General features: G+C 40.7%; 1 protein-coding gene across 2 annotated transcripts; it reads left to right on the forward strand.

Annotated features, from left to right (window-relative positions):
* Positions 1–1,645: 1,645 nt before the first annotated feature.
* LOC142401265 (heterogeneous nuclear ribonucleoprotein L-like) lies at positions 1,646–13,789 on the forward strand. Of its 2 annotated transcripts, XM_075486608.1 has the most exons (14): positions 1,646–1,787; positions 2,248–2,366; positions 4,329–4,566; positions 4,927–5,012; positions 5,143–5,239; positions 5,332–5,404; positions 10,664–10,699; positions 10,924–10,992; positions 11,101–11,351; positions 11,652–11,773; positions 11,873–12,074; positions 12,154–12,211; positions 13,255–13,350; positions 13,475–13,789. In XM_075486608.1, the coding sequence occupies exons 1-14, from the start codon at positions 1,704–1,706 to the stop codon at positions 13,531–13,533; spliced, it is 1,590 nt and encodes a 529-aa protein (XP_075342723.1). In that variant the 5' UTR covers positions 1,646–1,703; the 3' UTR covers positions 13,534–13,789. The 2 variants fall into 2 exon arrangements, with proteins under 2 accessions (XP_075342723.1, XP_075342724.1); XM_075486609.1 differs by lacking the exon at positions 10,664–10,699.
* Positions 13,790–14,103: the final 314 nt, after the last annotated feature.

Raw genomic sequence — 14,103 nt, forward strand, 5'->3', positions numbered from 1 at the left:
CGTCTGCAATGTTTTAGAACCCCCCTCACCGCTTTTTTGATGTTTACTGCTGTCTCCGGTATTTGCCTAATTTTGATTCTTCTCAACCTGCTTCAGAATGGCAAGCATGGTGCATGTCCAAAAAGGTCCGTAAAAGCACCATAAACGTCCGTTTTCAAAATCATCAACTCACCGGAGTGGTTACTGGTGTGCACTGGTAATCCATATCAAATTTTGTTGCGAAAAGTTGCAGAGAAAACACTGAAGTCATCACATTCCTCTGAGCAGTGGGGGAATATTTGCTGCAGCACTAAATGAGCTGAACCTAAAGCCTGTTCTAATTACACGTAAAAACACATCATGGGAAAATGGAAGCAAATAGCAGCTTTGATGTTTTATATAGTTGCAGACAAACTTGTTACCGGTCACCCCACTGATCACATATGTTAGGTCGGAAATTAAGGCAGAACCCATGTGTGAAAAGGGCTACGGCGTCAATGTTTTTGCTGCCATGTATGTGCTAAAATCAGGTGTGTTGTTGTACCCGGCCTGCACAACATGAGCAATAAAATCAAAGTTTGTGTATCCTTGACAAGGCAACAGAATAAATTAAAGTACCCCCCCTCGGTTGGCTAAAAAAGAAAAGAAAGACAGATAAAATACTTTTAAATTAATAAATTAAATAGGAATGTAGATTACATGTAGATACACCTTGTCTGATAAAACTATAGTGAAGATGTACAGTTTCCAGCAACCTTCAGTGTTCACAGGAAGTCACTGAGGCACACACTTCCAGGTCAGTCTAATTCTGCTTTTATGAAATGTTTCCTACCCATATCTGTGCACAGCGTAAACCTGTATTCATTATGGTAGCCTGGCTGTTTACATTCTACTCAGGGGATCTGTGATTCATGTTTCAGCCTCCATTATACATTAATATAAATGAATTATACATAAAAATCTGCATCATATTAGTTTGCAACTTTAGAAAAATCCGCTGAAAAATTAACAGACTGAAAAAAACCCAATCAGTTTACATACTAAGAAGCAGATTTCGTACTTGTACAATAGTTATTTTAAGAATCCTTCTTATTTACATGAGTTTTTTTTATTTAAAAGTCTACTTCAGCTGGGATATCAGCGGGGGAAAAGACTTATTAATCAGGAAAGTCTACAAATATGCCGACTCACAAAAAGAGCACATACTAGACCTGCATGCAAAATCCCACTTAAAAATCTGTCAGTTGAGCAGTCCTGAGTCCAAACGCATATAAAGTTAAATTTATATGATCATTAATTCAGAGAAAACAGAAATCCAACCCGTACGCGATATACAGGTATTGCCAGTGATCAAGCGTAGATTTGGCTCCCTTCAAACGAGACCCCACGTGACATAACTGACAGAGTGAAATGACCAATAGGCACACGTGTACTGTGTGACGCTCCTCTGCTGCGTTCACTGCCCATCATGAGAAATAATGAAATTAAAACTCAACGGTAGGTAGATGGCGATTTCATCCATCTACCTATTTGCTATACCCGCTCAATTCAGTCCAGGGTCAGCTATGGGATTATTTGTATTCTCCGCTCATCTGAAGAACTAATTTGATTTTTTGAAGCAAATGGATATTTAAGACGTCCAGCCATGGATGATCCATCTGTGTACCCGATTTCTCTGACGCAACCGGAACGCAGCAACAGCCCGGCAAAGGGGACAGGACAACATGGCTGCTGCTGCGGGCCGATACTACGGAGAAGGCGGCAGAGCAACGAAAAGACAGAAAACTGAAGACGGAGGAATGACAACGGTAAGTGCTTCCTTATTGCCTTTGAAGAAAGTGTATTATTGGACTAAAATATGCTAGTTTTTGCTCGTCTAAGAGCAGAACTTAGTGTAAAAAAAACATGGGATATCTTGCAGCTAGCTAAAACGAAGAGGCTAACTAGCCTTAACTAACATAAGCTAGGTTTGTGCGTGGTAACATATTATCGTTAATTTATTAGTAACAAGCTATTTTGCAACACATTACTTAGTGTTATGCAAAGTGTAACTTTATGTAGTCAAAACACAAAGCGTATTATTTTCTAGGTTAACATTTAATGTTTATATTAATGTTGTAACTTTCCGCACAGAAAACGGCTCATTTAATACTCGAACTGCCTTTTATTTCAAACCATTTTTCTACTGCCAACCAAGAAGGTTATTTCTTTCAAATCAGTGTGTTGCGTGACTCTGCATGTATCGTCATGTTGTTTGTCTTGTTTCAGGAGACTTACGATGACCCCCATAAACCGCTGCCCTCCCCGGTGGTGCATATCAGGGGTTTGGTAGACGGTGTCATGGAGGCTGACCTGGTGGAAGCGCTGCAGGAGTTTGGGGCCATCAGGTAACAGCAGAGCACCCATGGCTGTCTTGAATTTTAACCGTATTCACTGACGTTTTCGTTTCAGTGATTGACATTCCTTAAGTTTGAAGGAACCGTCGTAATATTCTGGGAAAGCCTTTCACACATCACATCCTTACCCGCTATTGTCTTAAAGGGATAGTTCGCCTCTTTTGACATGAAGCTGTATGACATCCCATATTAGCAATATAATTTATGAACATTGACTTACCCCCCCCCCGCTGCGTCCTGTGAGCCGAGTTCCAGCTGAGTTTAGGCATCCACAAAGGTAGTCCGGCTAGTTGGCTGGGGCTAGAAAAATAAAGCATCTTGCTTCTCAAAACAATATGCGTTCAAAAAAGTAATACATCTGCATCACAAAATCGTTCTCCAGGAAAAAGTCAGACCTCACATCGCTTGGCGCTATTTTTGCCTCCCTTGATATCAATGCGTCCAATGTAAACTGTGCAGACCGAAGAGCAGACCGAGCAGTCCCCTGCTTCCGAGCAGTAAACACCGTAACAGGTGCGGCTATCGCTAGGTGGCTTGACGCATTGATATCAAGGGAGGCAAAAATAGCGCCAAGCGATTGTGAGGTCTGACTTTTTCTGGATGGACGATTTTGTGATGCAAATGTATTACTCTTTTGAACGCATATTGTTTTGAGAAGCAAGACGCTTTATTTTTCAAGCCCCAGCCAACTAGCCGGACTACCTTCGTGGACGCCAAAACTCGGCTGGAACTCGGCTCACAGGACGCAGCGGGGGGTAAGTCAATGTTCATAAATGATATTGCTAATATGGGATGTCATACAGCTTCATGTCAAAAGAGGCGAACTATCCCTTTAAAGGTCATTGTTGTGATGATAGTTGACACATCGTAAAAAGCGCTGGCAGACTCTATGGTTCAGTTGTTTATTTATGCCAGGATTGCTTTCTAAATCGTGCGGTTAATTATTAATTTTGATCCTACACCCTCAATTACAGGAGGTTTCATCTTGTAGCGCTACTCCTAAAGAATTCCATACACACACAAACATTTATGTGCCCTTTTCTGCCAGAAACTGCTACCTGGATGAACTTATGCCCACATATATATCACATCCTACTCAAAAATATGTTTAAACATACCCAGCATTTGTTTAAAGAGTAAAAAACATGATTGGCTGTGCTGAACTAAAGGTTTCATTGAGTTTTATCAAGCTTTCCATCTTTTTGTGTCAAATGTCATTCCATCGCATATCTTAGTTCCAGTGTACTGTGAATACAACCTAAGAATCCGTGGAATGTATTATTGCTTCTTTAAACTGCCCGGTAATGAATAGTTTATCTCTTTTCAGAACATAGTATACGCTTGTTTACCTACTGAATGAGGCAGCAGCAAACCAACTCTGTTTCATGGGGGGAAATTTTGTCAATGAATTCAGGTGGCTGTATAGCAAATTTGGATACAACTACCTCGACTCTTTGTTCGAAAGGGGTGTATGACTCTATTATACCAATTAATAATTTTTTTTTTTTATTAATTATGGTGCCGTGTAGGATTTACTAAATTGGACTGTCATATAAGCTGTTGATGCTACACAGGCAGATTTATACAGGTATCAACATATGTAACCATCTCTTCAATGTTGATTATTACATAGTCACAATCATTGACAGAAAGCCATCAAAAGTTTGTGAGGATGTTAAGATGCTTTTCAGCATTTTCAGCTAAACCAATCAAAAGAAAGTATCTGACAACTGGTTTTCCTGATTATTCCCAGAGGTCCTCACACTACTCGATCAAACCACATTTATACAATTGCACCAAAATAACAGCAATGTTTCAGGGAGATCCACAATCCTTCTTTCATTGTTAAAGGAAATAACCTGGGTTTTTTTTTTGGTTTTTTTTGCACCTCCAAGTCAGTTTGCTAAAAGTAGCCTATTTGAGTGCTAATTCTTTGGAATAATGTCTTTGCAGTTTTGTGGTTATGATGCCCAAGAAGCGCCAGGCCCTAGTGGAGTACGAGGACATGAATGGCTCCTGTAACGCTGTTACTTACGCAGCAGAGAACCAGGTTTACATTGCAGGCCATCCCGCCTTCATCAATTACTCCACTAGTCAAAAGATTTCTCGGCCAGGAGACTCGGATGACACCCGGAGCGTCAACAATGTGCTGCTGCTCACAATCATAAACCCCATCTATCCTATCACCACGGTAATGTGCATAAAATGTCAGCATAATTGATGTAATGGTGTGTCCCAAATGGATGATTACAAATTCAGACGCGTGCATTCATTAGATCACAGCACATAAATCACTGACTTTCCATAAGATCCATGATTGACACATGAATAGTAAAGTGAATCAGTTTAGTCAGTAAGTGCTGAAAAACTACCATGTAGTCACAGGCTCTACTGCCAATAAATCCTCCAAATAGTATCTATTCTTTCCTCACTGCCTTCTATTAATTAGGACTCAGGATTCGTAGCACTGATGCAGCATGTTTGAAACTAAATTGCGACTCATGCTAATGCTGAACCAGAGTACTTTCTAAAACTACGTTTGTGCTTCCAGGATGTGCTCTACACCATTTGTAACAACTGTGGTCCTGTACAGAGGATCGTCATCTTCAGAAAGAACGGTGTTCAAGCCATGGTCGAATATCCTTCTCAATATTTGCCTTTTTGTTTGTAACGTTCCTGTTTTGATTTTAACATACTGACTCAGGTTTTACTTGAGCCCTCAGATATATTCATTTAATCAGACCTCACCTTAACTCATTGTGGCCACGTTTGATTCGGTCCAAAGCGCCCAGAGGGCTAAAGCCTCTTTAAATGGAGCAGACATCTATTCTGGCTGTTGCACTCTAAAGATTGAATATGCAAAGGTGAGTTTACGATGGTATACCAGAAGGATCAACATCAGATGTTGGCAGCAGCACCCACATTTTTATTTTTTTCAATGCAATCCTTTCCACAGCCAGCCCGCCTTAATGTTTTCAAGAATGACCAGGACACATGGGATTACACAAACCCCAACCTGAGTGGCCAAGGTAACATGCAGCCCCCACTCCTTACCTCTCCATTTTTCTTCTTCTTTTCCTCTAATGCCACTACATGGGATGTTTAGGGTTTTTTGCCTTCAGGGATATTACCTTTGAGCACGGGACTGAATCCATTAATACGTGATCAAAGGCAATATTCCTGAGGTGCTATCACAGTCTTCATGCATTTTTCTCACCACACAGCAGGCGCAAAGTAAGGGCACGAGGAGCAACCTTGTGGGCAACCTGAGTTACAGGCTCACGCATGTGACAAGTACAGAGCACCCATCACAGTAATATATGCAGATGCACTGTTCTTCACATAGGTTCACATTCCCTGTAAAGCATGTCACAGCTGCACAGTCTCACATCCTTGCCTCCTCTAATCCAGGTAACAAAACAGAGTATATCACAGTTAGTTTTCTGTCAAACATGGTGGAGATTTGATCATAGCTTAAACTGGATGTTGCACTACTCAGCCCAGTTACCTTGTACGGCTACAAGACACACCTTAAGTTAAAGGTCCTATGAAATGACACTGAGATCTCAAATGTTTGTCACCGGCAGAAATGCTCATGTATCGCTGTGTCTGGGTTGGTTTTAACAACGGGTTGATCCGGGTGAAGGATATGTGGTCACAAATACTAAATGTTTACTTTGAAACGAGTCACGTCAGGGTTCTCCCTGAGGTTCAGAGGTTATTAGCAACTGTGGCTAATTGTTGGCAATTTCACTTTGTCATGCGCAAAGTTAATTAGCCACACACTGATTATAGCAGCAGTTTAAAAAAAAATATTTGACAATACTATTCTGAACTCTAATATTATTTAGCACAACTTATCTACAGAGCTTTAAGGGTACTTTTAAGTTATTCAATGTTACATATTCCATTAAATAGGACAAGTAATTTCAATAGACTTTAAGTAGTAGTTAAAGTAGTAGTAGTGTTAGTAGTTTGCTATTTAATCCAGCAGAGTGTGTTTAGGTTACACAGAGCATAACTCTTTGTTAAATGAGCCAATCTTCTTTTCTAAGTTGCTACTACAAATAGAGCAAACTCGTGAGCAAAGGCATCCTTAAAAGTGGTGCTTGAGAGTATTTTGGATTTTACATAATAATTGCTATAGCAGTGAACCAATCTGTGTTCTCTTGGAAGATATAAGTATGCTGGACCAGTAAGTTGTTGCCTTCAGAGCACTGATGATGAAGCTGCAACTACACACACTGGGAAAGGCTATAATCGGCTTGTTTTAGCAGGTGTAAATGTGTTTTTTTTTTTTTTTTTTTAAATTTTTAAATAAAATTATTATTTTTTTAAAAATACAATGAAACGCACTTCCTTTTGCATAAAACTGTATTTGGATGGTATCTTTTGTCATCAGTGTTTTTTTTTTTGTATGAACAGTTCACATACTCACGTACTCAATGTTGTGCAGTTTCATAGAAAAATATACATGTGAAACCACAGATCCTGAACCAAAGTTGTAGCATTTCATTGGACCTTTAATGTAAAACTTGCAGTATAATACAAACACATCTGATTGTGTCATCTACATAGTTTCAAATCAGTATTTGGAGTGTTTACAAATTGGAATGGTTTTGGTATTCATTCATCACTTTGTGCAAGACGTGATGGGGTGAAAACTGTTTTGAAGCAGGAATTACAACCTTAAGAATTATTATGAATTATAGAAAAGAACTTCAGCCGCTTAATGTGTAGTGACAGGTTCTTCTCAAACCCTCTATGACCAAAATACTGTTAAATGCCAACCAGAGCAGTTGGTAAGATAACTCTTCTTCATCAAGCCAGAGGCTTCATTGCACTTGCTGCTTGTCGGAGAAGACTTTTTTTTTTTTTTTCCCAGTATTTTAAACGTCATAAGAGACACGTGATTTACTTTTGTGCAGTAGTCTGTTGGAACCTTTTGATTTATGTTTTTCTGTCAGACACTGTAGAAAGGTGTCGTAGTGTTTGTTGTACACAGCCAGGACAGCAACACGAACATTACAGTTTTCATACAGGTGTTTGGCGTAATTTCCTCTTATTAGATTTCTTGGTATTCTCTAGTTTGTACTACCTAACAACCCAAAGGTACTCCTTTTGTCCTTACTGTACGAACTCATGTTTCACTCGGGCTTACTTCAGTTACACAGCAGCCCTTACAGTTACAGTAGAACAGCAACCGAGGCTTCAACTAATGTAAATTCTGTGGCACACATCGGACACTGCGGGACACCAAATACTGGAACAAAACTTCAACTTGGCACTTCTTTATCCCAAGTTCATCATCACCCATATCTTCACCACCTGACGTGGGAATCACTTTATTTTTGGTGGCAAACAGTAGCCACCTTTTCAGTTTAGAGGGACAGAAATTCTCCAAGGTCATGCGAACAGACACCTTGCATATCCGCCACAGTCTGACGTTGATAGGTCGATAAGCATCTACCGCAGCCTCTTTGTCAGTACAGCACATCGCATCTGCAGAGTCCTGAGGAGTCGCCACTTTGACACAACACATTGATCATGAGGGCGGGAGTCAAGTGTGTGGTCATAAGTCACACCTCCTTGCTCTTGGGATGCGCCTGCCATAACACTACCACAGGGAGCAACAGAGGAGTTTTCAGACACACTCAGCCTGACCAGGGAACAGATGACACCACATACTGGGGCAGTAAACAAAAAAAGAGGCCACACTCGCTGTCAGATGCTAATACTCCTCGTCTCTACCTTCCTGTGCTGAACACAACACGACAACACCATGAGCTGAATATCCACGGCCACACACAGCTGAGCCGCCACGACCGCACATCGTCACGCAGATATTCCCGGTGACTTATTGTCGAGCACTAGATGCTTTTTCACTTTGCAAGTGGCTGACATCTATTAAACCGTCAAGCATCACGTGAGCACCCATTTTTTTTACACAAGAAGAAATATCCACAGGGGGGCCTGCGAAGACACAACCATCAGACACCTGTCAAGCATACAAGCACAGAGGCAAACAGATTACAGATCCTTTTCCAAAGCTTTCTGAAGTTATGGACTGGTGTTCTGTTTTTCCCCTGTACCTTCCTCCCCATTTCCCTTCTTCTCTCTGTGCTGTTCTTGTGTTGTTTCTGCGTTGTTTCATTTTTCCTTTTTTTGCACTGGCCCATAGTGATGCCTTTAACGCCTCCCGTGTGATGCAGGTTTGGCTCAGTGTGTCTATGGACTGACAGCCCACTCTCAAATGGTGCAAATGCCCTGCTTTGTGGTCAGAGCACGGTAAGATGGAAATGAGCCTCTAATAGCAACTTTCAAAACAGAATGGCAGCAAGCCAAAACCAACAATGGACTTGTGGATGTACTTTTCTCTCTGGTGGTGGGGATGGAAGGAAGGAAAGAAGAAACAAAACACTGAAGAGGGAGAATGAGTTGAGGCTGGAGGCAGAGGTTGGCGGGTAGCATCCCTGCTGAAGACTGCCCACTGTGTCCCATGCTTCATGTGTGGTGCTGTAAGTACAGAAATGAATGAATGATCTGACTTGATGGTGAACATTTCAAAGTGAATGTGAATTTAGAAACAACTGGGCTGTTGGCTCCTGATTTAAAGTCAGCATTTCAGCAAAGCCACTTATTTCTTCTGACGATTGTCTTTCCTTAAAAGAATCTGCTACATTTATGGCCGATTTACTTCTTTGCTTTGGATTTCGAAGCCCCCTGGTATTCAACAGAATCCATCAGCAGCTTGTTAAATAATATCGATGCAAGTTAGATTTTAATTTATTTTAATTTACCGGCATGTCGTATCTGATGAGACGGAATTTTATTTCCCAAATGTGAATTTTTGTTTTAACAGCTGCTATCAATTCTGCTTTGTACTGCTGCCTAAGTTTTCACCCTTTATGACACATTGTGACATATTTTTCTTAGGTTTTCTTTGCTTAAGGAAGGCCTTAATGGGATTTTTAGATTCTGCTCACTGTGTTGAACTAAAATAGGATTTATTTTTAGACTGTATGTCATTTTTAAAACCATTTTAAGTATGGATTGTTGGAACATTGCTTGCAATTGAGGTCCCCATCTGGCTAGTGCACCCAGTCATCTCCACTTGCTTCTTGGTGTTTGTGTTTAGACTTGCAATCAACTGGCAGTCTGCAATTCAAGACTGATCACAAGCAACTATACTGTCACACCTGCCTCAGTGCCATATATCACACTGTGGTGAAATTGAATCCTATCTGCCAGTGCGCATATATTTTGCTGCATATCACATATTTTTTATCTTTTTCATGTAACCGATTGGCTTTACTTTAACCCGAATGATCATTTGTTCGCCATAAATCTGTTAGCATACAATAAAAAGTGGCAGTCTGTTTCGTTGACACTACTTTGATTAACACTGTGGTTATTGCAGCTTTTATCCAAAGCATCTTACAAGAGAGAAGCCCGTTGGTGGCAGTTTGGGGTTTAGTTTCTTGCCCAAGGATACTTAGTGGGTAGGAATTGGCTGAAGAACGACCAATTTACCTCCTGAGCTACAGCCACCACCCAAGGTTATCTTGACCGTGGCAGCTCTGCAACTTCAAAGATTAAGTTGATTTGAGGAAATGCATAATAAGAAGCATTTTTAAAGTACAGGAAAGTGTTTTTTTTCTTTCTCTTTTATAACCTGGTTCCTTTTCACGCTCTTGAAATCAATTTAAGCATGCTGGCCTTAAATCTCACAAACTTCACGTGATGATGCACAGAATCCTCCCTGCCAGCAGTTCACATTCAAAATGTAAGCTTTATGCATACTGTCTCTGTGAAAACCCACACATTTTTGATGAGAACATTCATAATTATGTTGTGGATTTGATGTTAGAGAGTGTTGCTCACAGAACAGATGGACGCGGACTAAGTTCTGTTAAATGAAGCTCACAGGAAAGCATCTTACAACCAAATTGTTTTAGTATGAATCTTTGCAAAGTTAAGCCAGCCTGCAGGTGTGGTTTTAATTTTCCTTTCCACAGTGTAATTAGTCCCAGTGCTTTGTCTTTCACTCCTGATGTGTTATACCTCTGTCTTTATCCTGATTTGTAACAACTGTTCTGGTAGTTTTCAATAAAATGGCAGGTGCTCTTCACTGCATTGATGCATATTTTTACTATTTGATCTTCACGAATGTCTCCGTAATCTAGAAATGTTTAGGATGTTTAGAGATGCGTTTGTTCAGTTTTGCCAGTTAGATTAATTTTCAATGTTAATTTGGATTTGACATGTGTATATGTGTACTTGCACAGATGCTGATGGTGAAGGCAATTGGAACAATTCACAAGGTGTGTGTTTGTACTAGGATGGCAGTGATTTGTAGAAGTGCTTTGAAAGCTAAAATCACTTGAAAAAAAAATCTCCATTATGTCATCTGTTAGATTAGCAAGAGATCAGGCCCTTCTGTTGCATGTAGTTCACAAACTTGTCCCTTCGCACGTGGTGGCCCATGTGTGGCGCATGTGGCCGAACAGGCAGTTTTAACGGGAGTATTGGACTTTACCATTTTCAGATCCCAATGCTAACCCCAACAAACGTCAGAGGCAGCCGGCTCTTCTGGGAGACCACCCACCTGATTATGGTAAACGTCATGTTGGGATATTGGAATGATAGGGAGAACAACGGGTCTCTTCCATATACTTTATCTTAAATCTGGATTTATTTATTTCTGTCTCTCCCTCTAAATCAGCTGGCCCGCAAGGCGGTTATCACAGCTATAACGATGACGCCTACGGCCCCCCTCCACCTCATCGCATGGGGCCCGGTATGGGTGGCCGTGGTCGAGGCAGCCAGCGGTACGGAGCTGGATACGGGCCACCACCTCCTGAATATGGTCCTCACGCCGACTCCCCAGTTCTTATGGTGTATGGCCTCGAGCCGTCAAAGATCAATGCTGACAAGGTCTTCAACATCTTTTGTCTCTACGGCAACGTTGAGAGGGTGAGTGAAATAATGCAGCACACAAAAGGTTTGGAGCGTTGGTGAAGCTGTTTGACACCGAAAGTTGGTGCCGATGTTCATCTTTTCCTCCGTACGGTTAAATAGATTTAAACTTTATTAAGTTTTGTTTTTATTAAGAAGCTTTTTTGAATCTTAGACATGTACAGACACAACAACAAAAAAGAAATCTTATCATTGAAGTTGGAACAGTGGTAGAGATTTTCTTTCATCAACAGTTTTACCTGCTCTCGTTTTTGATGTAAATCTTATTCCTTCTCTTTTCCATCCGCCTTTGTTCAGGTCAAGTTCATGAAAAGTAAACCTGGAGCCGCAATGGTGGAAATGGGTGACTGTTACTCGGTGGACAGGGCTATTACTCACCTCAACAATAACTTCCTCTTTGGACAGAAGCTTAATGTTTGGTAAAAATTTGCTCTTTGAACAGAAGAGAGAAGCATCGATTATCAAATAAAGACTAAATGTAGAGATGAAACCCCTCCGGCATTTTTTTTTCCTTGCAGCGTGTCCAAGCAGCAGGCTATCGTACCAGGACAGTGCTACCAGTTAGAGGACAACACCAGCAGCTTCAAGGACTTCCACGGATCCCGCAACAACCGCTTCACCTCCCCAGAGCAGGCTGCCAAAAACCGTATCCAGCACCCCAGTAACGTCCTGCATTTCTTTAACGCACAGCCCGACATCTCCGAAGAGATCTTCAACCAGGTAACGAGAGCAACCCCAACTCCTGTGGGCACAATAAAAGCAATCTTGTTTTCACTTAAACTGGTCTCTGTCCATTCAGGTCTGCGATGAGCTCGGAATTAAGACTCCCTCAAGTGTGAAGCTTTTTACCGGAAAGAGTGAGTAAGATATTACATATAAAACATAATAAACGCTCAAGTTTTTATGCATAAGAGATGTATTCTTAATGTGGATTCTGGCATCTTGATTTTGATCAAGTTGAAGACCGACTAAGCAGGATATTCTCAGAAAATAAAAAGACAACATGAAGACGAATAAAGAAGCGATTCATCCGGATCATAGACGAATGATCCTTTTTCGCCGAGCAGTGTTTGAAGGCTGTTTGTGAGTAGGAACAGAAAACAGTTGTTATGTCTGACTTTAGGTAATGTCGGTTTTGTGTGAGCCGACAGTATTTCTGTATCGTTAAAGCACAGAGACGAACGAGGTTCAGATCAGTGAATGCAGTAGAGGCACAGCTCCGATTGTCTGAAGGGGCTTTCGGATGGCCGGAACCTTTAGAGAGGAAAACAAAAAAAACAGTCCCGTCTTGTGTCCACAGCAGCTGTGGCCAATTGTGATTTGTTGAACTAATTTACAGATTTTTAATTTAAAAAATAAGTAAATAATTTATTTATTTTTTTTTTTTTTACATCATGAGGGATGCCTTTTTATGAGCTATGTTTACAGTGATTAGTTCAAACAACACAAGTGTTTGTTGAACATATAAACACAGAGCTGGATTCTGCTGTAAACAGTAGCTCTTATCGTTCGCCTTTTTAAAAAAAACTTAAGATGCAGAGAGTGATGCACTAAAGGGCCTGACTGAAAGAGAAGCTCTGGATTTACTGAGCTGATACGTGATAAAGGAAGTACAGCGTCATTTGATCGCCACTGCCACCTGGCTATTATGTTACTTTAGCGTTCTTATTTGCGCTGCAGATGAACCTGGCGAGAAAACCCTGTGAAGCTTTGTTGTCCTTCTGGAGCTACCCAATCCAGAAGGTCCCTTTTTTAAATGTGACTGTGTTGGGTCCTAAAAGTGATCCATGTGTTGGACAATCAAACCAAGCTTCACTTCTAAATACATGCTGTTATCTGCTTTCAGTGCTTTTTAGCACTTGAGTATTGTGTAGTGTGGTGATAACGTGTTTGTGAACAGGTGAGCGAAGTTCATCTGGCCTGTTGGAGTGGGAATCCATCAATGACGCCATGGAGGCCCTAGCTTTGATGAACCACTTTCAGATGAAAAACCCCAGTACGTTTTTTTTTTTTTTCGTCACATTAACTGAGCATCACAGTTCTACACTCGATTGCTTATTTGAATCCTTTTAATGTTTGTTACTTCTATGCTTAAAATGTTCTTTTTTCATATCTTGCAGGTGGGCCTTACCCCTACACGCTCAAGCTGTGTTTCTCAACCACACACCATGCCAACTAAACCCTCGAGCTGTTTATGTTCTGTGACTTTGCATTCAGTATTGCATTTTTCTTGTCACGTTCAGTTATAACAGTACTGACTAAAACTAGGATTAATGTGCTTTAGAAGATGTTACTTAAATTATGTTTTTTTTTTTATTAATTTGACTTTGACATGTTTTTCAATCAGTTGTTAATTTTGTATGTTCACAACATGAGATTTGAGCACCCTCTCACCCCAGTATTTGGTTTTTAAATAAAGTTAACAGTAACCTTAACACGAGTACTGATTTGTCCTCTGTTCACATCATCGCACGTGCAGCGTCGTGATTTTCCCTGGTGACCAAGCAAACATCCAGTGATTTTTATTTTATTTTTTTTTATTTTTATTTTTTTTTAACAGGACTTAAGGCTGATTCATACTCGGCGCAAACGCGCAACTGTTCTGGCTCGAGAACCATTAATGACGTCATCGAAAGCGCCAGCCCCTTCACAGTTCCTTCAGCTCATAAGCGCAGTTTGTGCCGAGAATGCGTCACATTTGCAGTTCTCTCCAAACCAGCGAGCGTCACTGTTGAGGAAACAAGCTGAA

This window comes from Odontesthes bonariensis, chromosome 16 (assembly GCF_027942865.1).
Source record: "Odontesthes bonariensis isolate fOdoBon6 chromosome 16, fOdoBon6.hap1, whole genome shotgun sequence".
Classification (NCBI taxonomy): domain Eukaryota; kingdom Metazoa; phylum Chordata; class Actinopteri; order Atheriniformes; family Atherinopsidae; genus Odontesthes; species Odontesthes bonariensis.

Excerpts from the sequence above, each read along its gene's own strand:
- LOC142401265 (XM_075486608.1), top strand. The coding sequence starts at position 1,704 with ATGGCTGCTGCTGCGGGCCGATACTACGGAGAAGGCGGCAGAGCAACG. Across the intron at positions 1,788-2,247 it reads AAGACGGAGGAATGACAACG|GAGACTTACGATGACCCCCA; the intron begins GTAAGTGCTTCC and ends GTCTTGTTTCAG. Across the intron at positions 13,351-13,474 it reads CTTTCAGATGAAAAACCCCA|GTGGGCCTTACCCCTACACG; the intron begins GTACGTTTTTTT and ends CATATCTTGCAG.